The sequence below is a fragment of the Monodelphis domestica genome, chromosome 8 (genome assembly GCF_027887165.1).
Source record: "Monodelphis domestica isolate mMonDom1 chromosome 8, mMonDom1.pri, whole genome shotgun sequence".
Classification (NCBI taxonomy): Eukaryota; Metazoa; Chordata; class Mammalia; order Didelphimorphia; family Didelphidae; genus Monodelphis; species Monodelphis domestica.
This window is the reverse complement of record NC_077234.1, coordinates 187,088,403-187,114,066: the sequence shown is the minus strand read 5'-3', so window position 1 is coordinate 187,114,066 and position 25,664 is coordinate 187,088,403. Positions and strand designations below refer to the sequence as shown.

At 38.4% G+C, this 25,664-nt stretch overlaps 1 protein-coding gene across 1 annotated transcript in view; it reads left to right on the top strand.

Moving 5' to 3' along the window:
- The window catches only part of RASA3 (RAS p21 protein activator 3), a 313,259-nt gene that overhangs the window by 175,591 nt on the left and 112,004 nt on the right, over positions 1-25,664 (top strand). Inside the window, exon 5 of the mRNA XM_056808512.1 lies at positions 13,469-13,545. Coding sequence (XP_056664490.1) covers positions 13,469-13,545 — 77 coding nt within the window. The remainder of the gene's footprint in view (positions 1-13,468; positions 13,546-25,664) is intronic.

Below are 25,664 nucleotides of genomic sequence, written 5' to 3'. Positions count from 1 at the left end.
TCTCCTTCAAATTGCTATATCACATGCCTGTAAAATTATGGGTAAAACTTGAGAGAGGAATGGTAATTAGACATATGTTGAGGGCCTGACAACCCCTAAATAACTATTTCTGGTAAAGCATTTCAGATCTAAATGTCTTCAACTTCCTACCACACATGACTCTCAGATTTCTTTCTACACAATGGTTCCATAGTTTAGCCACTCAGTTCACCAATTTCTCAGGTCAAGCTGAATTAAATTTGCAATTCTCCATTTTCTGAATACCATCTCCTTAGGGCAAGATAAAAGGAAAATCCATGAAATCATTTTTTTCCTTCCTCTCCCATCCTCTACACCATTCTCTCTTATTTCCTTGCCCCACCCATTATCATTCATATCCCTTTTGGGCAGAAACACTCATCCAATTACTCTAAGGAAATAAGGGCGATTGAAAGTCTCTTCACTAACTGCAAAATTACACCAGATATGATATGTTACAAATGCATAAAATGCATTTTGTATAGTAACACAATTCACAGTATGCAATGTTCAAATTTAGGAAATTCACCTATGATAAACTTTACATGCTGTGAGTCATTTATTTGGTCTTCTCTATTGGATAAAATATATTTGCTTTCCAGCCAACATTCATGGACCATATGGGTGACTCGCTCATACATTATCCAAGGTACGTCATGTGTTAGCTTAGTCCCTGGTGAGATAATCTCAGCATTACTACTATGAGAGTTACGGTCACTCTTGGCTGCTTTGTTCTATGGGGAAGACTTTTTGTGAACATTAGCCTGCAGCCTAATCGTAGGAGCATGATAATGGAGGGCCACTGGGACTGTCCATTGCCCTTGGTGGATTGGTACCATCTGAGACTTCTGCTTTCTTGGGATTTCCATTGGAGATGCAATAGACCCAAAATTGTGGATCTCTGGGTTTCACTTGTCTGTCCTAGTAAGGCAGGATCTTGTATCCTAGAGACTGAGGTCACCTTGGTAGCAGTCTACATTCTACAATGGCAGTCTTTTCTACATTAGAATCTTGACTCAGATCATCTCTCCCTTGGATTCTCTCTAGAGACCGATGTTCAGTGCATTCTGTGGATGGCACCTTTGTTGAGTCTAATTGATTGACTTCTCTGTTCACTTGTTCATAGCTCATTCAAAAAAATATTTATTAAGTGAGTTCTATTCTCATGTGAGAACTAAGTGAGTCACTGCCATTTGCAGGCCCTGTACTGTCATATTAGATAAACTAATAGATTTCTTCATCTCTAAATTATCTGATATGGAATGATCCTTCCTAGTTGGACTTTCTAATGTTTCCTTTGGTGCAGAGGAAGTTGATGATGAACTTGATTGAAATGTAGTTTATTCCCTTTGGTTCTCTAGGTTGTATACTACAGACATACTTTAGAGATACTGCAAGTTTGGTTCCAGACCCTTGCAGTAAAGTGAATATCACAATAAAGCAAGTCACATGAGTTTTTTTGGTTTGCTAGCACATATAAAAGTTATGTTTGCACTCTACTGTAGTCTATTAAGTGTACCATAGTATAATATATAAAAATGTACATACTTTAATGTAAAAATACTTTATTTCTAAAAAATGATAACCTAGAGCAGCTTGGTGGTTCAGTGGATTGAGAGCTAGATCTGGAGATAGGAGGTCCTGGGTTCAAATTTGACCTCAGATACTTCCTAGCTGTGTGGCCCTGAGCAAATCATGTAACTCCCATTACCTCGCCCTTACTGCTCTTTTCCCTTGGAACCAATACATGGAAGATACGGGTTTTTTAAAAAAAATGCCACATATCTCCAGTGAGTTATAATCATTTTTCTTGTAGAAGGTCTTGCTTCAATGCCATTGACTGCTGACTGATCATGGTGGTGGTTGCTGAAGGTTGGGGTGGCTGGGGCAATTTCATAAAAAAAAAAAGATAACGATAAAGTTTTCCACTTGTGTTGACTCATCCTTTCATTGGAACACTTAGAGACAACCATAAGGTTATTAAAGTGTCTAATTTCAATATTGTTATGTCTCAAGGAATAGGAAGGCCTGAGGAGAGGAAGAGAGATAGGAATAGTAGGAACAGTGCAACATACACAACATTTATTGACTAATTTCTTCACCATCTTTTATGGGTAAGAATCATGGAGTCCTCAAACAATTATAAGAACATCAAAAATCACTGATCACATATCATCACAACAGATATGATAATAACAAAAAAGTTTGAGATATTTTGACAATTACCAAAATGTTGCACCAGAGATCTGATGTGAGCACATGCTGTTGGAAAAATGGGGCCTATAGATTTGCCTTGATGCAGAGTTGCCACAAATCTTTAATTTATAAAAAAAATACCACAATAAAACAAAGTACCATAAAATAAGGTCTGCCTCTATATCGTTTATAAATGTCTAGATCTTTTTTAGATTCTTGCCTTTAGGAAGCAGAGGTCTCTGGGCAAGATTCTCTTGGCAGCATCAAATTCTCTTACGAGCTTCAAATCCTTTTTGATTTATTCACATTTGAGGAGAAAATACTCATCCTGGTCTTTCCAGTTTTTTTTTTTTTTTGTATTTTAAATGCTATCACCAAAGTTTGTACATGAAGACTTTGAGGCTTAGCACTTTGTTAAAAATCTTTTCTGGTATTTTATTTATTTTTTATTTAAAAAACAAAAACAAAAACCTTTACCTTCCATTTTGACATCAATATTGAGTATTGGCTCCAAGGCAGAAGAGTAGTAAGAACTGGATAACTGGGGTTAAGTGACTGGCCTAGCTAGTCTTCTCTTGTCTGTTTTAGAGATATCACAGATCAATAGCTTTATGTGGAATAGCTTATTAGGGACTGGACTAGAGGCTGAAGACTGAGGATTCTCCTAAGGGAGCCGTAATAAATTATTGTGTGCCCCTCAAAAAAAATCTTTTTTTGTTGTTGTTTAAAAAGACAAAAACAAACAAAAAAGATAGCACATAAAATTATTCAAATCCTAACATCTGCACTTTCCAGTTTAGGCTTTTAGCAATACAATATTCTAAACCAACTATTCAATATTCTAGTACCTCCATGTTTGTACAACTCTGACAAATAGAGAATTTCACCTTCGTGTCTGCAACAGGGATTTAAAATGTGTATTTGAAAGGAGAAGCCTGCCAACAAAGTCCATCTACTCTCTGTTCTCTTCTGTTCCAATGGTTTTTCCCTTTCTAACGGTTGCGATAAGAACCACAGAAGTTGCCAGAATATTTTCAAGTTTGCATGTACAAATATTTAACATGTGCAAATGAGGAAGGCCATCTGTTGACTGACCTAACTGTTGTAGACAAGATTCTTCCAGTTGTTTCAAGGAGGGAAGGATGTTGTGGAGCTGCTCTTGGATGGCCAGTGGTGTTTTGTGGCTACCCTTTGGCTAGCGGTGCTTTGTCTGGGGAGTGGAACAAGGGAAGGGTTTTTGCTATCTCAGAGTAGGCAGAGGCATGGAAACCTTGAGTTGGCTCAGCTGTGTCAAATACAGCTTCAGCCTAGATTATTTAAAAAAAAAAAAAACAAACAGCCATTAGATGAAGCTCTGTTTCTGGAGGAAAGTTTGTACTTCTCTTCTTTACAGAAAACCAATAAGTATGAGATTCTAACTCTGAGGTCCTGGGCGTTCCTGCATTTAGGCTTTGGATATTTGTATCTCTCTTTGTAGGGTTTAGTGGAATTCCACCATTCTTGGGGTAGGGAGAGGGATGGTGCCAATAAGGCCCCAGAATGACCTCTATTGCAAACTTTTGGCAATGGGTTCATAGTAAGAACTGAAATTGAGTCATAGCGTTCTTCACTGAAGTATTAAAAGATGTTAGTCAAAAACTTTTAAAAAATCTCTCATCTCTGTGGTCCTGTATTAAAGTACTTCACTGAAGTGACCCAGAAGAGGACAAGCTGTGGCAAGCCTAACAAGCAGAGTAAGTCGGAGCCCCCTTCAGCCTGGAAGTCTGCTGTCCAAGGACCAGTCCAGTGGTCAGTGGGGCTCACTCCTCCCCGGAATGATTTTTTTTTTGTCCATAATAATTCATGAAAACTATCTCCAAGGATATGAGGGAGGTGACTTATTTTTATAGAGGGAGGTCTCACAAGGCTGAAATCATGGATCCCTGAAATATTGATGTATTTAATAATAACAATAGTATAATAATTTAATAATAGCTGTAATAATAATGATAGCTAGGTTGCACAATGCACAATGATAGCTAGGGCCTGAAGTTAGGAAGGCTCATCTTTCTGAATTCAAATCTGGTCTCAAACATACTAGTTCCATGAGCCTGGGCAAGTCCCTTAACCCTTTTTGTCTCAGTTTCCTCATCTGGAAAATGAGCTGGAAAATGGCAAACCACTCCAGTATCTGTCTCAAAAATCCCAAATGGGGCCACGAAGAGTCAGACACAACTGAAATTGACTGAACAACCCCCAAGGTTTGCAAAGTGCTTTATAAATATTATCTCATCTGTTCCTCACAACAGTTTTGGGAAGATGGTACTATTATTCATTTCATTTTACAAATGAGGAATTAAAAGAAGACAGAGGCTAAATGACTTACCCAAGGTCACATAGCTAATAAGTGTTTGAGGAAGGATTTGAACTTTGGTTTTCTTGACTCCAAGTCTAGCATTCTATCCACTGAGTCACCTATCTAAACTCTTGTGTATATCAATATAAAGGCCAGATCTGCTGATGAGGTAAAAGTTTTTCTGCTTTATTTTATTATCCAGAATTATTATTGTTATTATTATTATTTTGTATAGAACACCCATTTTGGAAACTCTCCCTGATGCGGATCAGAAACTCCTCAGTGTCTTCCACCAGTGTGGAACCAGAGTTGCCAGGAAGGCAGTGAGAGGTTATTGGAATCACACACTAAGTGTCAAGAGACAAGACTTGTGTCTTTCAGACTCGCATGCCTTCCCTCTGCTCACTGGAGGAGAGGGAACTTTCTAGGAAACCTCACCTTTTACTCATGGTTCTAGAATACCTCTACTTTTTATGCTGTGCGTACTCTCACTCTCACAAGCACCAAAGAAGGGAACAACCAATTATCCTACATCATAGGACAGCTCTGTATTTAACCTGAGAGGAAAACCTTAACAATTACCAGGCTCTGATCCTTTGGAGGTACTAGTCCCTCTTCTTGGGAAAAACAGGAAACAGGAAAGTGGACATTCTGCCAACGGACAATTCTGGCCAGTCTGTTAACAGTTGTAACATTTTTGTGGGACGGGGAGGGGGAATGTTATTAACTGATACAACAGCAACATTCTTTATTTTGGTAGTAAATGGCACAGAAGTAGAAGGATAAAGGTTGGGCTGGGTGAGGATGAAACACCTTAAAGACGATGCCCTGCAGGTTAAGTAACAGATGCATTTGCCAATTATTCAGAATGATGATTAGAGAAAGACTGAAGTACAACCTCAGACATAGAGTTAAATGTCCACGAATCCACTTTTTGACCTGTGTTATATGTCTTCTGTAATCTAGTTGTTGTTCAATTGTTTTAGTGTCCAATTTTTTTTCTTTCAAATTTTTCCCTTCTCTTTGGAAAACTCATGTGGAAATTTGTTTTTAAAATAAAAAAATGTAAAAAGAAAAAAAAAATTCTTCCCTTGTATCTTAGAATCCAAGACAGAAGAGTGGAAAGGGATGCAATGGGGGATGAGTGATTTGCACCAGGGTCCCACAGTTAGGAAGTGTCTGGGGTCATATTTGAACCCAAGACCTCGTGTCTCTAGGACTACCTCTCCATCCACTGTGCCACTTATCTGTGTACTATAGAACTTCCTTTGAAGAAAACGTTCAGAGCTCCCTCTGTAATGAATAATGAGTAGGTAAAGGGATTTGCAGATTTTTAAGTGCTATATCAAACTCAGCTATTGGCTAATATTATGTACCAGGCACTGGGAGGGATGGAAAGTTAAATAATAGAAGGGCCATACCCTCAAAGAGCTTACTGTCAAGTACAAAAGGTTACCTAAATCAGTGTGTGTTAAGTAGTTTCAGCCATGTCCCTGACACCACTTGGGAGTTTTCTTGGCACATACTGGAGTGATTAGCCATTTCCTTCTCCAGCTCATTTTACATATGAGGAAACTGAGGCCAGCAGGCTTAAGTAGCTTGCCCAAGGTCACCCAATGAGTAAATGCCTGAGGTCCTATTTGAACTTAGGTCTTCCTGACTCCAGGCCCCTCTCAAACTACCATACCTTAACTGCTCCCCCTCCCCAATTAGTGAGTTGTTTCAAATTGAGCACAAGTATCCTGTGGATTGTTCTCAATGGAAATATCATTTGTTTAATTAATGTAAGAAATAATTAAAAAAGCATATTACTCTTGAATTAGACTATCCATTTTCACCTGCATAAGGCCCCCTGGTATAGTTAATATACTCATATTTGGGGTCAGAGAGCTTGAGTTTGAATCCTGTATCTTTTAACTTATTTACTTATTATCTTTTATTTTTTACTTTTTTTACTATAAGTTTTGTCTCTGAGCCTCAGTTTCCACATCTGTAAAATGAGAACAAGATAATTTTTGAGGCCCCTTCTAGGTTTGAATCCTATAACCCCCATGAACTATTGGAATAGTTTTTATCATACCAGAACAATATGCATAATAAGTATTTATTAAGCACTGTTAAAATAAGTTATTTAAGGGCAGTTAAGTGGCACAATGAATTGAGAGCCAGGCCTAGAGATGAGAGGTCCTGGGTTCAAATATGACCTCAGACACTTCCTGGCTGTGCGACCCTGGGCAAGTCACCCCATTGCTTAGTCTTTGCCCTTCTGTCTGAGAGTTGTTATTAAGACAGAAAGTAAGGACCTAAAAAATATAAAAATAAAATAAAATAAGCTCTCTAATCCCCAGGAAAGGATCAATTCAGTAAACTGAATGGCTCATCACTTTTGACCTTTTTCATGGAAGGTTGCAGCTCCAGTGTTGGCAAGAGCCTGCTTCTCCTATTGGCATATGGGAGTTCTATGTTTGTGGTGCCAAGTATCATGGAGTAACTTAAAAGTCATTGTTACTTACAACCTCCCAAGGAAAGTACATTTATTTTCAGTTTCTGGAACCAGTTGCCACGTCGTTGCGTGGCAACCAAGCCAAGCCCATCATTTCTTCTCAATCAACCAAGCCAAGCCCACCATTTCTTCTCAATCAGCCCACCTCTGTGACAGGAGAATCTCTTTTTAGCTTGAGCTGGTATTTATGGGTGAGGTTTGCAGTGTTTTCTATGGCAGCTTCTTGAAAGCATATTTGATATAAAGGGCAAAATGGCCCTAGTGAAGGAGGATTGTAAGGAAGATTAGATTGTGGACAGGGAAGTCACTCATTTTAGAAGTATTCCCTGCCTGGAAGCCATCAAAGAGCTCCCTGAGTCAGAGAATAGAGGAGATATTTAGCTGTGCTTTAATGTAGGAGAACCTTTATGGGCAAGTTGTCAGCCTTTTTTTTTTTTGTACACAGTATATTTGGTTTGAACCACAAATCTACAGCTGGTGGGTTTGAGAAGGGTGTGAGCAAGGCTGGTTTCTTCTGACTAGGACCTACCCTGTAAAGTTCTTTTTGGTCTACAGTTTGCTAATGATGGGGTTCCCAAACTCTTGCTATGAAAAAAAAAAAGAGACACACACACACACACACACACACACACACACATACAGAAGGATATGTTTGACATGTAGCTAATACAAAAACAAAAGATACTGATGAAATTTTATTTTAAAAAACATTTTCATAGGTTCAAGGAGGCACAAACAATCTCATTCCATCCTGGCTGCCGTAACAGATTTCTCCCCTCTTTTCTCCCCACTCCCTCACTTGGTTTGAGATGTCTAAGAGGAAGTTGGAGACTACAGGTCTGTAAAGAGATTAGGGCTGGCTATGTAGATCTGAGAATCTTCAGCACAGAGATGCTAATTAATCCTACCTGAGCTAGTGAGATCACCAAGTGAAGTAGTATAGCCAGAGAAGAAATGAGGACCCAGAACAGAACCCTGTGGGACAGCCATGATTAATGGATGAAAATCATGGGATGGAGCCTGAGGAAGAGGAGAATCAGGAGAGAGAGTGGAGACACCTGGAGAGCAGAGAGTATCAATGTATAGTTATCATCTGTTGTTTCCACAGATCCCCTAAAAAGAGGAAATCGACTTACGTTTAAAATTTTTCCCAGTTGTCCGAACTTTCTTGCAGCGTGCCTTTTGAGCTCACACTTGCCACTTTTCAAAATGTAAAACTTCCTTTGGAAAAAAGTAGTAAATTGGTATGAGTTAATTGAGAAAAAAGATCCTAAAGAAATATAATCTTTTATAGATTCTTTTGTTGTTTGTTGTTTGTTCACCTTCCATTTTAGAGTCAATACTGTGTATTGGTTCCAAGGCAGAAGAGTGGTAAGGGCTAGGCAATGGGGATTAAGTGACTTGCCCAGGGTCACACAGCTGGAAAGTGTCTGAGGCCATACTTGAGCCCAGGACCTCCCTTCTCTAGACCTTTTAAAGAAGACTAATGATATCATGAAGTGATGCTTTGACTTGCCTATGAATTGGCTTTAAGTGAGGCAGAGTTGTACAAAGTCATCAGCTTCGCTCTTCCAGAGCCATCCAAGTGCAGTTGCAAGACAAAAGACAAGACTTAGGATGCAGTGGATGGCTGTGACATTTTCCATGTCTGAACAAGCTCCAGGTAATACACAGTGCCTGCTGCAGTTGCCTTCATGACCATTAGAACAAATTGTTTTTATCCATTCATTCTTCTGCTTAGGGTGCACATTTCCTGACTCGGTGTTTAACGCCAATCACTGGACACTGCACATGCTGTAGCTCCCAGATTCATTCCCAAATCACTTTTTCAGAGAGTACTAGTCACTCTGAAATGCCCTCAGCGGACCACAATTGTCTTTCCATCTCTCTCTTTGCCTTCCTATTCTTTATCCACACCATGTATTCTAATTTCTCAGGCCATCCCCCCAGCACTAGCCACTCTTCTTCTCCTTTCCTCATCTGGACCTCTTGGTGAACCACTTCAGTTCATTATTGTCCTCTTCTCTTGAGCAGCTGGTCACTTTGTCATATTGACCAAATGTATTCCACTCTAAGTCTTACCTACGAATCATTCCCACCATCTTGCTGCCTTCTTTCTGAACACACTTGCAGCTGAACAAAATCTCACAACTGCTCAGATTGGCTTCACCTCCAATTTGTTATATGACTCAACTGGGCTTTCAGTGGCAGTAGACAAACAATCCTTCTACATCTTTCTTATCAAATTACTACCTTACATTCCACAATAGCTCTTCCAAACCTTTTTCATCCCCCTTCAGATCTCCAATGACTGTTTCTCCCCCTACTTTCTCAAATGAAAACTTTGCTTTGTTTTACAGGAAAAATGGAGGCCACTCACTAAGAGCTCCTCTTTTCCTCTCTTCCCATCTCATATTACTCCAATGCCTTCCACCACCATTTCCCCCTTTGCCCCGTTTCCTATGAAGATATTGCTCTATTCCTTGCCAAGAAAACTGCCTCTACCTGCACAATCTCTTTGTCTCCTCTAGCAGATTTCCTCCTCTATTATCCCCACTCTCGCTTAATTCTAATCTCTGTCTACTGGCTTCTTCTCTGCTGCCTACAAACATGATTATGTCTCTCCCATCCTCAAAAACCCTTCACTTAATGCTTCCATCCCAGCTAAGTATCATCCTGCATCCCTTCTGTCCATTGTGGCTAACCTCCTTGAGAAGGCTATCTGTTAGAGGTGTCTCTACTTCCTCTCTTCTCACCCTTATTCCCTACAATCTGGTTTTTGTCTTTATTATTCAATGGCTCACTCTAGAGTTATCAGTGATCCTTTAATTGCCAAGTCCAATGGCCCCTTTTCAATCCTTTCTTGAATTCTCTGAAGCATTGTCATCATTAGTCACCTTCTCTTGGATACTCTCTGTTCTCTCCTGATTCTCTTCTTCCTCGGTCTCCATCCCTGGGTCTTCATCCAGGTTTCATCCACTAACCAGGACTATCCCCCTGGGTTCTGTTCTGGGCTCCTCATCTCTTCTCTTCACTTTGTGATCTTATTAGCTCCCCTAGGATTATCATCTCTGTGCTAATGATTCTCACACCTACATACCCAGCCCCAATCTCTCTGCCAACCCTTAGTCTCATATCTCCAACTTCCTCTTATATATCTCAAACTAAATATCCAAAACTGGACTCATGATCTTTCACCCTAAGCCCTCCCCCTCTTCCATAATTCCTCATTTACTGCTAAGGACATTATTCTCTTTCCAGTCCCCTAGGCTTGCAGCCTAGATGTCATCTTCCCTTCCTCACTATCTCTCGTGCCCCACATCCGTCTGCTATCACAGTCTATCCCTTTGACCTTTTTCATATCTCTTGAATGTGCTTCCCTCTCTTCTTTCATGCTGCCATCGAAATCAGTATAAATAGCCCACTGGTTGATCTGCCTGCCACAAGTGCCTCCCCACTCCAGTTTGTGCTCCATTCAGTCAGAGGCAACTTTCCTGAGATGCTGGTGAGACCATGTCATCTCCTTGCTCAGTTACCTTCAGTGGCTCGGTATCACCTCCAGGATCAAACACAAGATCCTCTATTTGGCATTGGCAGCCTTTCTTGGCAAAGCTTTTCCTCCCTACCTTTTCAGTTTTCTTATACTCTGTACCCCGACACATGCCATTTAATCCTATCACACTGACTTCCTTGCTGGTCCTCAAACATGACCCTCATCATATGTTGGCTCTAGCCATTTTCTTTGGTTGTCCTTCATGTCTGGAATATTCTGCCTCCTGGCTTCCTTCAAGTCTCAGTTAAATTCCCATCTCCTATAGGAAGTTTTTCCTAATTTCTTTTCATTCTAGTCCCTTCCCTCTATTGGCAATTTCCTATTTACCCTGGGTATAGATTATTAGTATGAATTTGTTTGCATGTTGTCTCCCCCATTAGATTGTGACTTCCTTAAAGGCAGGGTCAGGGGACAGCTGGGTGGCTCAGTGAATTGAGAGTCAGGCCCAGAGATGGGAGGCCCTGGGTTCAAATCTGGCCTCAGATACTTCCTAGCTGTGTGACCCTGGGCAAGTCACTTAACCCCCATTGCCTGACCCTTACTGCCCTTCTGCCTTAGAACGTATGGGTTTTAAAAATAATAATAAAAATAAATGCTTACTGATTCCCCTACTGACCTACAGAAACAAGCACTGTTATCACCATGCAACTTTGTGCTATTCAGAACCATTTCCTCTGCATCTCTGGCAGAGCTAAGATGAGTAGGTCAGGCTATTCCTAATATTAATCATAGCTTACACTTACATGGTGTTATAAATTGGTCGTTTGTCATTTTTATATCATTTCATTTCCTCTTCACATAAAGCCTGTGAAATAGATACTGCTGCCACCTTCTTTTTACAGACGAGGAAACAAACGGAGAGCTGAAGGGACCTGTCCCAGCCCCACAGCTAAAAGGTGTCTGAGGCTGCATTCAGACCCAAGTCTTGCTGATTCCAAATCCAGCGTTATATGGGAAGATGATCTATAGTAGAGAAAGTTACAAGCATAGACTGTACTAAAATCCTCCAAAGAATAGATATTTCTCATTGTCATATTTTTTCTTCTTCCTCTTCCTTTTTTTCTTTTATCCGCCCCTTCAGGAGACTTAACACCATTTTCCTCTAAAGATGGGATACTAGTGAGTTTTTAGTTAAATTCAGCCTTCCTCCATTTCCCCCCTTTTCAATTAGGGGCTGGTGTAGCAAAGTGGGGAAGGCTGATTCTATGAGAAAATAATAACTTTACACTTGTATAGGGAGCTCTTCAAGGCTTACAAAGTGCTTTTTTTATACCAACCATATGAGGCAGATAGAACAAGCATTTTCCAATTTCATTTCTCTGAGGATGTCCCATGCATTTTATGCTACTTCTTATGAAGTGACGATGTGCTCCAGCCTGTGTCTATTCACTCGGTCCTTCTCTCTGTTTTTCTTTGTGTCTTGTGCAATTTTGAATCATTGTGTTCCTCGGATGCTTTTTAGCTGTAGGGCTGGGACAAGTCCCTTCAACTCTCGATCTGTTTCCTCATCTGTAAAATGAAGGTGACAGTAGTATCTATTTTACAGGCTTTGTGTGAAGAGTAAATGAAATGATATAAGAAGGACAAAGCAGAGGCTATTGGAGTTTAAAAAAAAAAAAGACTTGGGGGGCACGTAGGTAGCTTTGTGAATTGAGAGCCAGGCCTAGAGACAGGACATTCTGGGTTCAAATGTAACCTCAGACATTCCCTAGCTATGTGACCCTGGGCAAGTCACCTAAACCCCATTGTCTAGCTCTTCCTGTTCTTCCATCTTGAAACCAATACACAGTATTGATTCTAAAATGGGAGGAAAGTGTTTTTTTTTTTTTAATGGGCTTTTCATTCAAGGAGGGGTCTGGGTTTATCAAAAAGACTGTGTAAGTTCATAAATACAATCTAGCACATTCTCCTTTTCAAATGAGGTCCCAGGTTGGTGTTCATCTTTAGCCTCTATCCAAGATGTCTTGATATATACATCAATGGGAGAATATGGTAGACTATCTCTTTCCCAATGGTATTAAACTCAAATAGAAATGAGAACTGCTAATCCTACAGAAGAACTGCCCCCACCATAGTGATTTAGAAAACCACACCTTAACATGATCTATTTTCTATTGTATTTTTATTTATTTTGTTAGATATTTCCCAATTATTTTAATCTGGTTGATTTGCACCTAGCCACAGGCTATATGTTTGACACCTTGCTTTATCTAATTGCCATCAAAGTCTGGGCAGTACTCTACCCACTCTCTTTATGGTTGTTTGTATGTATTTTATTTTTCTATAATTGTGTAAAAATTCTGCCTTTCTCCCCCAGGGAAATGTAAATTTGTTGAGGGAAAGGGCTATTTTACCTCAGTATCTCTACTAACTAGTGTCATGAACATCCCTAAAAGGAACAGTGCTCTCAGGTGCCCTTGTTTATATACAATTCTTTTACAGAGTTCATTTTTTTAAAGTAATCTTAAATTGGTTTTGACCTCTTAATTGTGAAAAAGCCTACCAGATTTAAACAGAGCAAATATGGCTCTAATCATTGTGCAGTGACACTATTTGATCCTGCTCTCAAAAGTTGGGCTGGAGAGTGGTCCATTGGAACAAACTTTTAAACTGAAAGCTTCAGTTAAGTGATTTATTCACTCTGAGTCATAGTCAATGGGAAATGGCCAATTGAAGTTGGATGCAATTATGTAAAGTCATGCTTTATTAGTGGAAGTTCAGTGAAGAAGTGGTTAGCAAGACAAGATCTCATTGTTCATTCTCAGTTGCAGTAAGACTTTTCTTTAGATAGAGGTCCGTGATGGGAATGAAGGAGCCATTGTGCTTGTGTTGTCTCATTTTCATGTCCTGCTTTGTCTTTCAGGGAAAGGTTCATCTTGAGATGAGGCTGAGTGAAGTCATTACGGACACTGGTGTCATTTGCCATAAACTTGCTACCCGGTAAGCTTTGAGAATGCAAACAATTAACTCAAAATGATGTTCTTTCATGTGTCATGAAGATGACATAAAGTAATAACTAATTTCTTTTAAATAATTATGGTTAAACTTATGCACCAAAGTGAGTGTCATCCCCTTCAAACCAAGGTCCTTGGTAGGTGACACACTTATCTCAGCAATACCAATATGGCACAGAACATTTTTAGAGTTCATCATTGGGAACTACCTCCAGAATTTGCAGCCATATTTCTTATAAATAGTTCCATGGGCAATGGGACAAATCTTTGTCTTTTAAGTGGAGATTTAATTTTTGGCAATATCCAAAAAGGGAATAAGTTTGATGTTTGGTTTAAAATGACTGATTTTCTGGTATAGTTTATATACTGACCCTGAGGACAGGAAGAAAAGAAGAGATCCCAAAGTAAATCATATGAGCACAGTCTTGTAATTTGCTTGTCACTTCCTGAGGAGACTACTTAGAAGATAGATAAGTTCTGGTATTTTTTTTTAAAGGTCTCCTTTATTTTTAGTCAAGTCACAAGTATTTATGAAGCACAAACTCTGTTCTAAGACATACATGTTAGCTATATGATGGATAGGTGTGCTCTTAAGGACATGGCACCAAACAAAAGGTTGCTTGTTTTCTGCCTTAGTAAAGGGCAGCATGAGAGGGCAGCTGGGTGGCTCAGTGGATGGAGAACCAAGCCTAGAAATGGGAGGTACAGAGTTCAAACCTTTCCTTCTGGGCAAGTCACTTAACACCCATTTCCTAGCTCTTACCTCCCTCACCTGCCTTGAATCCAATACATAGTATTGAGTCCAAGATGGAAGATTTGGGAAGAAATATTTTACAAAGTAAAAAAATATAATAAAACTGAGATAACAATATGTTTTAAAACTAAGTCCATAGGTCACTTGCAGAGATCTTTAAGTATGTATTAGTGGATTCCTTTTCTATTTGAGATTCACATCACAGCTCTAAGCAACCAAGAATAGAAGATGTATTGGTAAGGAGAGCTTCGATAGATCTCTGTACTAAGGAAATTATATCAGCTCTGCAACTCTTTTTACAAACATCATATTCTTATATTTCCTTTTTGGTAAGATGAGGCTGGGTTCTTAGAGTCCATAATAGGTGGGTACAATTTCTGCTGATCCTACTGAGCTTTATCAAATTTCCTATAAGGACCTGTGAATCATTTTGTGGAAATTATAAGGGAATGCTATTGTGCTATAATGGATGATGAGTAGGAGAATTTCAGAAAAATCCATATGACCTGATACAGAGTGAAGCAAGCAGAACCAGAACATCACATTCAATAACAGCAATATAGTTCAGTAGCAACTGTGAAGGGCTTGGCTTTTCTCAGCAATACAATGGTCCATGATAATCCCCAAAGGGCTTGTGATGAAAAATGCTTTCCAACTCCAGAGAAATAACTTATGGAGTCTGAATGCAGATTGAAACCTGCCACTCTTCACTTTATTTTCTTCTTTTTTTTCCTTATTCTACAATGTGATGAATATGGAAATATATTTTATATATTAGCAGATGTATAACCAATAGCAAATTGCTTGTTGTCTCAGGAAGAAGAGGAGAAATGAATGGAGAGAATATAGATCTCAAAATGTTAGAAAATGAACACCAAAAATTGTTTTTGCATTTAAATGGGGAAAAATAAAACATTACCAAAACATAATTCTGTGGAAAACGTAAGCCAGATTGTGAAGGATTTTAAATGCCAAGCAAAGTAGCATGTAGTTTATTCTAGAGATATTTTAAGGAGCTATTGAAACTTTTTCAATAGGAGATGAAAACAGTCAGATTTGTACTTTAGGCAAAGCATATTAGGAGCCATGTAAAGCCTGAATCAGAGGGAATAGAGACTTGAGGCAAAGGAACCAATTTGGGGGGCCTGTTGTAATATTCTAAGTGGGAGGTAAGGTGCTGAAGATCTAAACTAGAGTGGGTATGGGGGGTGGAGAGAAAGCAATGAATGGGAGAGATACAGAAGTATTATCTGACACATCTCTGGATATTTATGATGAATGAGAAGTCCAAATGATTCCAAGGTTGTAGAGTTGGTTTCATCTTCAACAGAAATAGAAAGGTGGCTGGAAAGGGGAAGATGTTTTGGACATGTCTAAGGGAAGAATATATATTTGAAAATGTACAAAAGGTTGTTGGTGGTAGGGGAATGGGACTCAGGAGAAAGACTAGAGCTGGATATATAGATCTGTGAATTATCTGCATGAGATACTTATTGATGGCATGGGAGCTGATGAGATCGCTAAGGAGACCATAGAGATAAGGGGATGAGAAAAAGGGGTCTAGGAGAGGTACTTGAGTTACATTCATATTTAGAGAGTGTAGTATGTGGCATGTTCCAATAAAGGGTACTGAGAAAAAAATAACCAGATATGATAGAAGGAAAAAAGAAGTGACAAATACCTCAAAAAACCCAGAGAGGAGAGACTCAACTCTTTGAGAAGTTTAAAGCTTACAAAATTACCAGTTAGAATTGCATCAACTCAAAAATATCAGAAGCTTTCTTGTTTCCCCCTTTTTTTTTTTAATTTTGTGTAACAGATTTTTTTTTGCATTGTGTTGAGTGGAGCCCCCCCCCCCCCAAAAAAAAACCCTAACCATTTTAAACAATAATTTAAAACAGAGAAGATTTATAAATGCCAGATGTTAATGAGCTGAGTAAAATCACTAAATTATTAAATTAAATTAAAATAGCATATAAAATTACATGATACTCTTTATTGTATTTAATCTCCTTTCCAGATTTTGTTCTTAAGTTAGGAATTTTCCTAAATCATAACTGTTTCCCAGGTTCTATAGCAGCAAATAAGGAGGTTATACCTTCAGTTGTTTTGTTTTTGCCATTGTTATCATCATTAAGACAGACTATAGCAGAGTGAGCTATATTCATGCAAATACTTGTCCATCCAAAAGTCTTAATGCAGTTTTAAGCTTGTTATTCAGTCATTTTCAGTCCTGTTTGACTCTTGGTGACCTCACGTGGGATTTTCTTGGCGAAGATACTAGAGTGGTTTGCCATTTCCTTTTCCATCTGATTTTACAAATGAGGAAACTGAGGCAAATAGAGTTAAATCACTTGCCCATGATCACACAACTGGAATTGAATTTAGGAATATGAGCCTTCCTAACTGCACTGCCCTACTTAGTTGCCCTGTTCTAAGCTAGTAAGACTTAAAGGACATCCATTGTTCATAAGCCACTTTTGCTATTGTGTAAATGAGTTCATTTGAAAAGAAATAAATTATTGGCAGTATTGAGAAGAATCCCTTTATTTCCTTAGAGTTTTTGGTCATACTTTTTATCTTTCAAAGAGCCAGATGATACCAGCTTAGGTACTTTGTTGGTCCAGAGTTTCTATGTCAAGACTATAGGCTCATGGATTGTTTGATTTGGAAGTCCTAAAAGAACACCTCATTTATCTAAGAGAAAACTCAGATCTAGAAAACTAAAGCAGACTCTTTTAGTACTGGGACTTGAACCCACATCTTTCCTCCAGGTTTAAAGAGCTCTCTCTCTCTCTCCATTTCATTTGGTTAAATCACTCACATAGGAACAGCTTTCCTAGATATAGTGTATGTAGTAAGGAAAAAAAACGAGACTTGGAATCCAGAGACCTGGGTTCAAGTTTTGTTTGCTATTTACTAGCTGTTGTTGCCTTTGGCAAGTCTCTGGCACTCTTTTTCTTTATTCTATAGGAGTAATAATATTCCTGCTCCCAATTCATATTTTTTAAAGGATCAAATAAAGAAAAAATGTATGTAAACCAGTTTGCAAGCCTTGAAATTCTATATCAATGCAAGCCATTTTTATCTTTGTTCATCCTGTTTTTTTCCAATCTAGGAACCCCAAATCAGCCATACTTTCCAAGATATGTTGTTGAATTTGAAAGCAATTTTCTTGAGTGTTTCTAGCCAGTGGTATTTTGCATCAAAGTTAGTTTTGTAACCTTGGCAGCATCTGATAATCTTGATTCATGAAGGGTTATTTTAGTAGGAGTTATATATAGCATGTTGGCTTCTGCTTCAGAAACCCTAAAGACCCAACCATTTCATCTTCGATGACTCTGCATTGCTTCCCAAGATCTACTGTGCAATTTTCTCTCGTCACTCCCATGCCACCCCACAAAACCACTCGCACACACACACGCACGCGCGCACACACACACATGCCTACAATTCTTGTTCTTCTGCACCAGAAATTCTTAATATGGAATATGTGAACTTGCTTTGTTTTTTAAAGTATTTCAGTAATTGCATATTTCAATAGTATTGTTTCCTTTGTAATCCTATGTATTTTAATTTATGTATTTAAAAATATTCTTCTAAGAAGCCTATCTATAGGCTTGCCAAAAGAGTTCATGGTACCAAAGAGATTCAGATGCACTGAACTACACCAAAGTAATTCATTAGAATACTTTAAGAGAGCCTATGGGTAAGGGGCAGCTAGGTGACTTAGTGGATTGAGAACCAAAGATGGGAAATTTGGGGTTCAAATCTGGTCTCAGATGCTTCCTAACTGTGTTTGATTCTGGACAAGTCACTTAACCCCCATTGCCTAAGCCTTACTGCTCTTCTACTTTGAAACTAATACACACTATTGATTCTAAGACAGAACATAAGGGTTTTCGATTTTAAAAAGAAAGAAAAGGAAGAAAGGAAAGGAAAAGGGGGAAGGAAGGGAGGGAGGAAGGAATGGAAAAAGAAAAAGGAAGGAATGAAGGTAAAGAAAGGGAGGAAGGAATGAAGGAAGGAAAGGATGGATGAATGAATGAATTGATGGAAGGAAGAGGCTGATAACTGTGTACAACTTTGCTTCACTTAAATCTAATTCATGGGCAAATCAAGACATCACTCCATCTAACTGTCAAATCAATCAATATAGAAGACCTTCTATGGCAGGGATGCTTTATCTTGGGTTTCTAAGACTATTTTTAAACCTATATTTCAGTATTATTGGTTTCCTTGATGACCTTATCTCATTTCATGCATAATAAAGTATTATTCTGAGAAGAAATCCATAGGTTTCATCAGACTGCCAAAAGGACCTATGCATAACTCAGAAAATAGTCAATCCTCATTCTGTGGTTTTTCTTCTTGGTTATTAATACCTTCTACACTCTGGTTTAGACCTTGCTGCTTTTGAGATATGAAATCCTTCAGGTAAGTCTCTTATTTTGAGCTTTGTTCCTTAGCTCCAACCCCACCCCTGGAAAGAAGAAAGTTTATACAGGGCTTATTCCAAAAGAGTCAGTGCAGTTGTAAGCTATTAAGATCTAAAACTGCACTAAGATTTTCAGAACACTCCATGCATTATAGGGAAGGAACCCATAGCTCATTTCTTTACCCCCACAGAAATACCTATATTTGTCAAGATATCTTTTTTAAAAAGTAATATTTTATTTGCCTCAATTATATGTAAAAATAATTTTTCAAGACTAATGTAAAATTTTTATTTATTTGTTTCTAACAAAATATTAAGATACCTAGTTAACTCAGTATGTTTTCTTAACCAAAAGCTATTGCATGGAGCTTCTTTGCTGTCTATTCCAATATTTTTAGAGCTAACTTGCTTACAAAGGCAAATTACAAAAATTCTGTACATGACTCTCTCACTCTTCTTCCTTCCTTCCTTTCTTTCTTCCTCTTTCTTTCTTTCTTTCTTTCTTTCTTTCTTTCTTTCTTTCTTTCTTTCCTTCTTTCTTTCTTTCTTTCTTTCTTTCTTTCTTTCTTTCTTTCTTTCTTTCTTTCTTTCTTTCTCTCTTTCTTTCTCTCTTTCTCTCTTTCTCTCTTTCTCTCTCTCTCTTTCTCTCTCTCTTTCTTTCTCTCTTCTCTCTCTCTCTCTCTCTCTCTCTCTCTCTCTCTCTCTCTCTCTCTCTCTCTCTCTCTCTCTCTCTCTCTCTCTCTCTCTCTCTCTCTCTCTCTCTCTCTCTCTCTCTTCCTTCCCATACCTTATGTCTTAAAATTAATACCATGTATTGTTTCTAAGTAGAACAGTGGTAAGGGCTAGGCAATGGGAGTTATATGATTTGCCCAGGATCATATAGCTAGGAAGTGTCTGAGGCCGGATTTGAACCCTGGACTTCCCATCTCTAGGCCTGGCTCTCCATCCTATACCTAATTTCAAAAAATAGTATTGGACCAAGGTAGATTCAACGGCACTCTTACGCTCAGCAGACAGGGACATGGAGCTGTTACTCTCCATTGCTCTGAATTTTCATTGCTCAACTCATTGAACGCTTTTTAATGAGAGCCTGTTCTTGCCTTCTTGCTCTTTTTCTACTATTGACACTATACCCACACAAAAGAGTACATACAGAGGAAGATTACCATGGCACCTTGTGACATTTGAGCATGTGGTTTCCAGGAAGGCATTGTATCTAAAAAAGCAGAGCCTGCCTCTAGCCCCAAATGACAGCCAGCCAGACTCTGGATAGATTTCAAATTCCATCAGGATTGTTGAGGACTTTAACTAGCAATCTTCAGTCCTAGATGCCTTCTAATTTAAATTTCAAATGAAGTATTTTTGGGGGGCAGCTGGGTGGCTCAGTGGATTGAGAGATGGGAGGTCCTGGGTTCAAATCTGGCCACAGACACTTCCTAGCTGTGTGACCCTGGGCAAGTCACTTGACCCCCATTGCCTAGCCCTTACCACTCTTCTGCCTTGGAACCAATACACAGTATTGATTCTAAGATGGAAAGTAAGGGTTATGAAAAAGCACTTAAAAACAAAAACAAATGAAGGACTTTTTCTTTCTCTTGTTAAACACGTAGATCCAGGGAAATAATTTTGCTTTGCTTTTTTAATTTTTATTTTCTATAAAGGCAAATTTGATTCATGTAAAGAATTCATGGGTGTTAAACCAGTCTCAAAAATCTATATAGATTTGGATATAATAAAATGCCAGCTTTTTACCTTATTAGATTTTCCACTGAAGCCTTAGGTAACCTCTTCATCCCTAAGGCTCCTTTTTGCTCTCAATTTAAGATTTCCTTAATCTGTAGATCTTTTAATATACAGCTCCTACCAAAATGCCTTTTGAACCTAGTAGGTGCTTAATAAATGCTTTTAAAAACCCTTACCTTCCATTTGAGAATTAATGCTCACTAGATTGAGGAGAATAGAAGCAAGGACTGGGCAATTGGGGTTAAATGACTTGCCCAGGGTCACACAGCTAGAAATATCTGAGGCCAGATGTGAGCCAAGAGCCTCCATCTCTAGGCCTGCCTCTCTATCCACTGAGCCACCCAGCTGCCCCTTTAATACATGCTTATTGATTGATTTGGCAAGGTGTTCTTCAGTGAACTTACAAACAACAGACGAAAGATGCTTTCTTGTGTGTTCCTTTCTGAAGTCCCACTACTTCTGGCTTTATTTCTACAGGACAGTACTAGGGAATTACAAAAGACTAACGTTTTCCTTTCTTCTTCATGTTATCATACCTAATCATACACTTTGGTAAAAAAGGGAATAGAATCCTGTAGTGGAAACTAGAAGTGCTAAGTTTGCTTTCATCTGAATATTGATTTCCTTTCAGTGTTACTAGCAATCTCTCTGTGCCTCAGTTTATATATCTCTAAAACTGGATTAGTAATAACCATTGCTTTCTCATATTAAGGTGATTTCACTGGGAGAAAGCCTATGATATCAGCAATGCACTTTATTTTTTCCCCCTCTCATTTTTTCTCAGTTATATGTAAAAAAACTTTAACATTCATTTTTTAGAAATTTTGAGTTCCAAAGTCTCTCCCTTAATCCCTCCTCTCCCCTTTCTTTAAGAAGGCAAGCAATTTGTTAGAGATTGTACATGTGCAGTTAAGAAAAATATATTTCTATATTAACCAGGAAGCTAAAGAAACCACTGACAAAAACAAACAAAAAAAAAACACAAGAAAAATAGAGTACAAGAAGTATTCAGCCTGCATTCATAAGCTCTTTGGAATTGTCTTGTCATTCCCAGTTCATTATTGTACAATATTGCTATTATTGTGTACAATATTCTCCTGGTTACGCTCACTTAACTTTGCTTCAGTTCATACACGTTTTCCCAGGTTTTTTTAAGCCATTCTATTCATCATGTCTTTGGGCATGTTAGCATTTCATCAAATTATATACCACAATTTGTTTAGCAGTTAATGAGCAGCTCTTCAATTTCCACTTAACAGCCACCTAGCTAGCTGCCTCTTATGCAAATTATTTAGCCTCTCTGAACCTATAAAAACTTTTCTCTATGTAGGGTGGGGTTCATGATGCTTGTATTATTGACTCCTCAGTCTTGTTTTAAGGAAAACATTTTGTGAAATATCAAGAATGAGGAAAATCTGAGCTGCAAGTGATTTTTTTTGTTGCAATATAAGGTTTAAAAATAATTCTAATAATTATTATAGGTTACTCTTTAGAACTATAACTTTTTTATATTTCCTTAGAGAAAGAATCTCTTCTTGAAAACCACGGAATGAATAACATTACCAAAGAGAGCAATGAAGTGTGTACATGGCAAGCAATTCCATGTTCAAGTGACAGGGAAACAACCTAATCAAAATAATTTCAGCTGGTCCCAGTTAGACAGTCAACCTAGTATCTATAGAAGCACCCAAGTATGCCTGTTGCTATCATAAAATGAGGCTCTATCAAAGTTGTTGTTCATCCTGTCTGACACACACACACACACACACACACACACACACACACACACACACACACACACAAGTGGGGCTTGGTATTGCAGGGACTTTGCCACCTTCAAGACAGCCTGCCTTAGGATATCTCAGAGACATCCTAAAAGAGGACAAAACCGACTCTAGGATTGCATCGTAGACGTAGAACTGTTTAATTCTTGGAGAAATACAAAACATCTAATTGTCTGAAATGCTCAAGTCAGATATGAAAGAAACAAAGCCCTGGAAATTGTCTTTCTGCTGGAGAATTAGGCATGCCCCATGTCTTACTTAGGGAACTGTCCCAATGATTTTCTTGGCAACATTTCTCATTTGCTTACTTCTTTTTTAATCAATTTATTTATTTGTTTATTTAGTTTAGAATATTTTTCCATGGTTCATGCTCTTTCCCTCCCCTCCTCTCACCCCCCCCCCCATTCCCATAGCCAATGAGCAATTCCATTGGGTTTTACATGTGTCATTGATCAAGACCTATTTCCATATTATTAATATTTGCAACAGAGTGATCATTTAGTGTCTACACCCCAATCATATCTCCATGGAACTGTGCTTGCTTACTTCTGTTGCTCAGCTACTCCTCCTCCTCTCCTCTCCAGTTCTGTGGATGAAAAGGGGGAAAAGGTAGTTGCTCTCATGCTAAAAGAAGTTTGAACCAGGCAAGACCCAGCTGATGTTTCACAGCTGTTGGCACTCGTTACCTGCATGTATTGATGATGCTCATGAATTCTACCCATAGCAGAGAGGTAGGAATTCTTTACCATAGTCATGGGAAACTTTAGTGTGTCGGGGGATGCTCTGAATCCTAGAATTCCTTTGCTCTAGAATTTAAAACTTTCCACAAAAGGGGCCAGCTAGATAGAACAGTGGATAGAGAGACAGGTCTGGAGTCAAGAGGACCTGGGTTCAAATGTGACCTTAGACACTTCCTAGCTGTGTGATCCTGGGCAACTCACTTAGCCTCATTGCCTGGCCCTTGCTGCTCTTCTGTCTCAGAATTGATACTGTTATTTACAATTTTATTTTAATTATTTAATAGTTTCATGTGAGTATTCCCTTATAACAATGACCAATATGGAAGTATGTTTTGCATGGTAACATATGTATAATCCAGTTCAAATTACTTTACCATCTCTAAGAATAGGGAAGGAAGGAGATGATTTGGATCTTGTAATTAAAAGATATGTTGAAAATTATTATTACATGTATTTGAGAAAATAAAATAGCTTTGAATAAAAAAGTTAACATCTGACAAAAGAATTTATACTAAGGCAGAAGGTAAGGGTTATTAAAATAATTCTGTAGTAGTGGCAATAATAATACTAGCTCACATGCATATCAAGGTTAATAGTTTACAAATTAGCTTTCTTTACAATAATCCTTTGAGGTACAGGTAGCAAAAATAGAAGTATCCCCAATTAATGGGCCCACCCTTAGTTTTCAATTTTTTTGTCTCCACATAAAGAACTACTATAAATATTTTTGTACAGACAAGTCTTCCTTTTCCTTTCTTTGATCTCTTGGAGAATAGACCCTGGAATATAATATTACTGAGTCACAAAAATGTTTTAATTTTTTGAAAAATCTTCCTTGTATAAGGTGACATTTTTGCTTTTTTTTTTCCTTTTTACCAGAAAATTTCATTTTAGGATTACAGCATTATAGATTTATAGCTGAAAGGGAGCTTAAAGGTCATCTGGTCTAGCATCATGTCCCTTTTCCCCACCCTATATTGCAGATGAAGAAACTGAGATGCACAGAGAAGCTAAATAAACTTGTAAATGTCAGGGGTGAAATTTGAACCCAAGTCTTGTTGGTTCCAAGTACACTCTGTCCAGGACACCGTACTCCCCTTTTTATTTCCCAGACAACTGTGTCTGGCTGCTTGACACAGGTGAGGAAACTGAAGATCCAAAGGGTTAAGCAATTTGCCCAAAGTCACAGAGACATTAAGGAGCTGAGAACTGGAACTCACACTCAGATCTCTCATTTAGAGTTCTCTCACTCCACCCTGGCATTTACATTTCATCTCAATGCAATGTTCACAGTTAAACAGAAGATGGAAGGGGAAAAGACATTCTCAGAATCTTATAAATCCTTGCAGAAACGTGATTTTATTTCTCTTAGTTCAATGAACTACTTTTGTGCTGATTAATTTGACAGGAAGTCATTAGAACATGGCTCATTATTACCTAGATCCAAATATGCCATGAATAAAGTTCCAACCCTTAAAACTTAATAACCACATACTATTAGTTATTCTATCATGCAGCCATTTGGCCCACATGTCTCTAAGTGATCATAATAAGGACGAGAAAAGAGAAAAAACCAAAAATCCCAAATGCATCCGTGAATCTAGCTTCATGCCCCTATTTTGGGGTTCTGAGGGAAAGATTCTACCCTTTTTTAGTCACTTGTGGCCTTGCTGGTGCAGAGTACAGTAGCAAACAATGAAAAGGATATGATGTTCCTGTAGTCTAAAAACAGCTCTGGAGCTCCCTGTCATTGGAAACTAGCTATGTCATCCAGGGGAGGGCATGGAAGCTGCCATGGCAGCTCACTGGACCTGATAAGCTACCTAACTGCACCCTCATTAATATTCTGGTGTGGGAGCATTTCTCTCTCTGTGCACGGCTAAGTAAAAAGAATGCATTGATGGCAACTCTCAAATGATGTGTGAAGTACCTTTGATCATAGAGGAAAGGGCTTTAAGGCAACTTAATTACCCCCAATCCCCCAAACCCCATTATTATTATTATTATTATTATTATTATTATTATTATTATTATTTTGGTGATTGGGCTATATAACAGTGAACATCCTCAAGAATGAAACCAGAAGACTGGAGGAATTCATTATCTTCTAAATATTTGCAAATACCCTGTATTTACAAAATGTGACTGATTTGATTTTGCTAAAGAAAAGCACTGTCCTTTTGGAGGTGACAGTAACATGTCCGATCGACTCATCAGTGTGACAATTGCAGGAAATGGACAGAATTCATTAATTTTTGATGTATTATAGGGCTACATCTGTCCTTGATTTATTCTGTGGCCTCAGACAACTATTAAGCTTTCTCTATGCTAGAGTTTTTCCTTCTAAAGAGTGATGAGAAATATTTGCCCCCTGCCTGATTCTCAGCAGAATGACAAAGATGAACAAGATTAGCATTTCTAAAGCTTTGATATCATCAAAGATGAGAGGGATCCCACCAGACCTGTTTGAAGAACTTGATTCTCATGGATCATCAGCAGTATTTGCCACATAGACCAAAGAAAAAAGACTCACATCCTCTTATGGAAGGACTCAAAGTATATGGTTTCTGGTTGGTGGTGAGAGGAAAAAGAGAAACTTCACATTTCCTAGAAGCCCACACCTTCTTTAATTGTAGAGCATCAAAA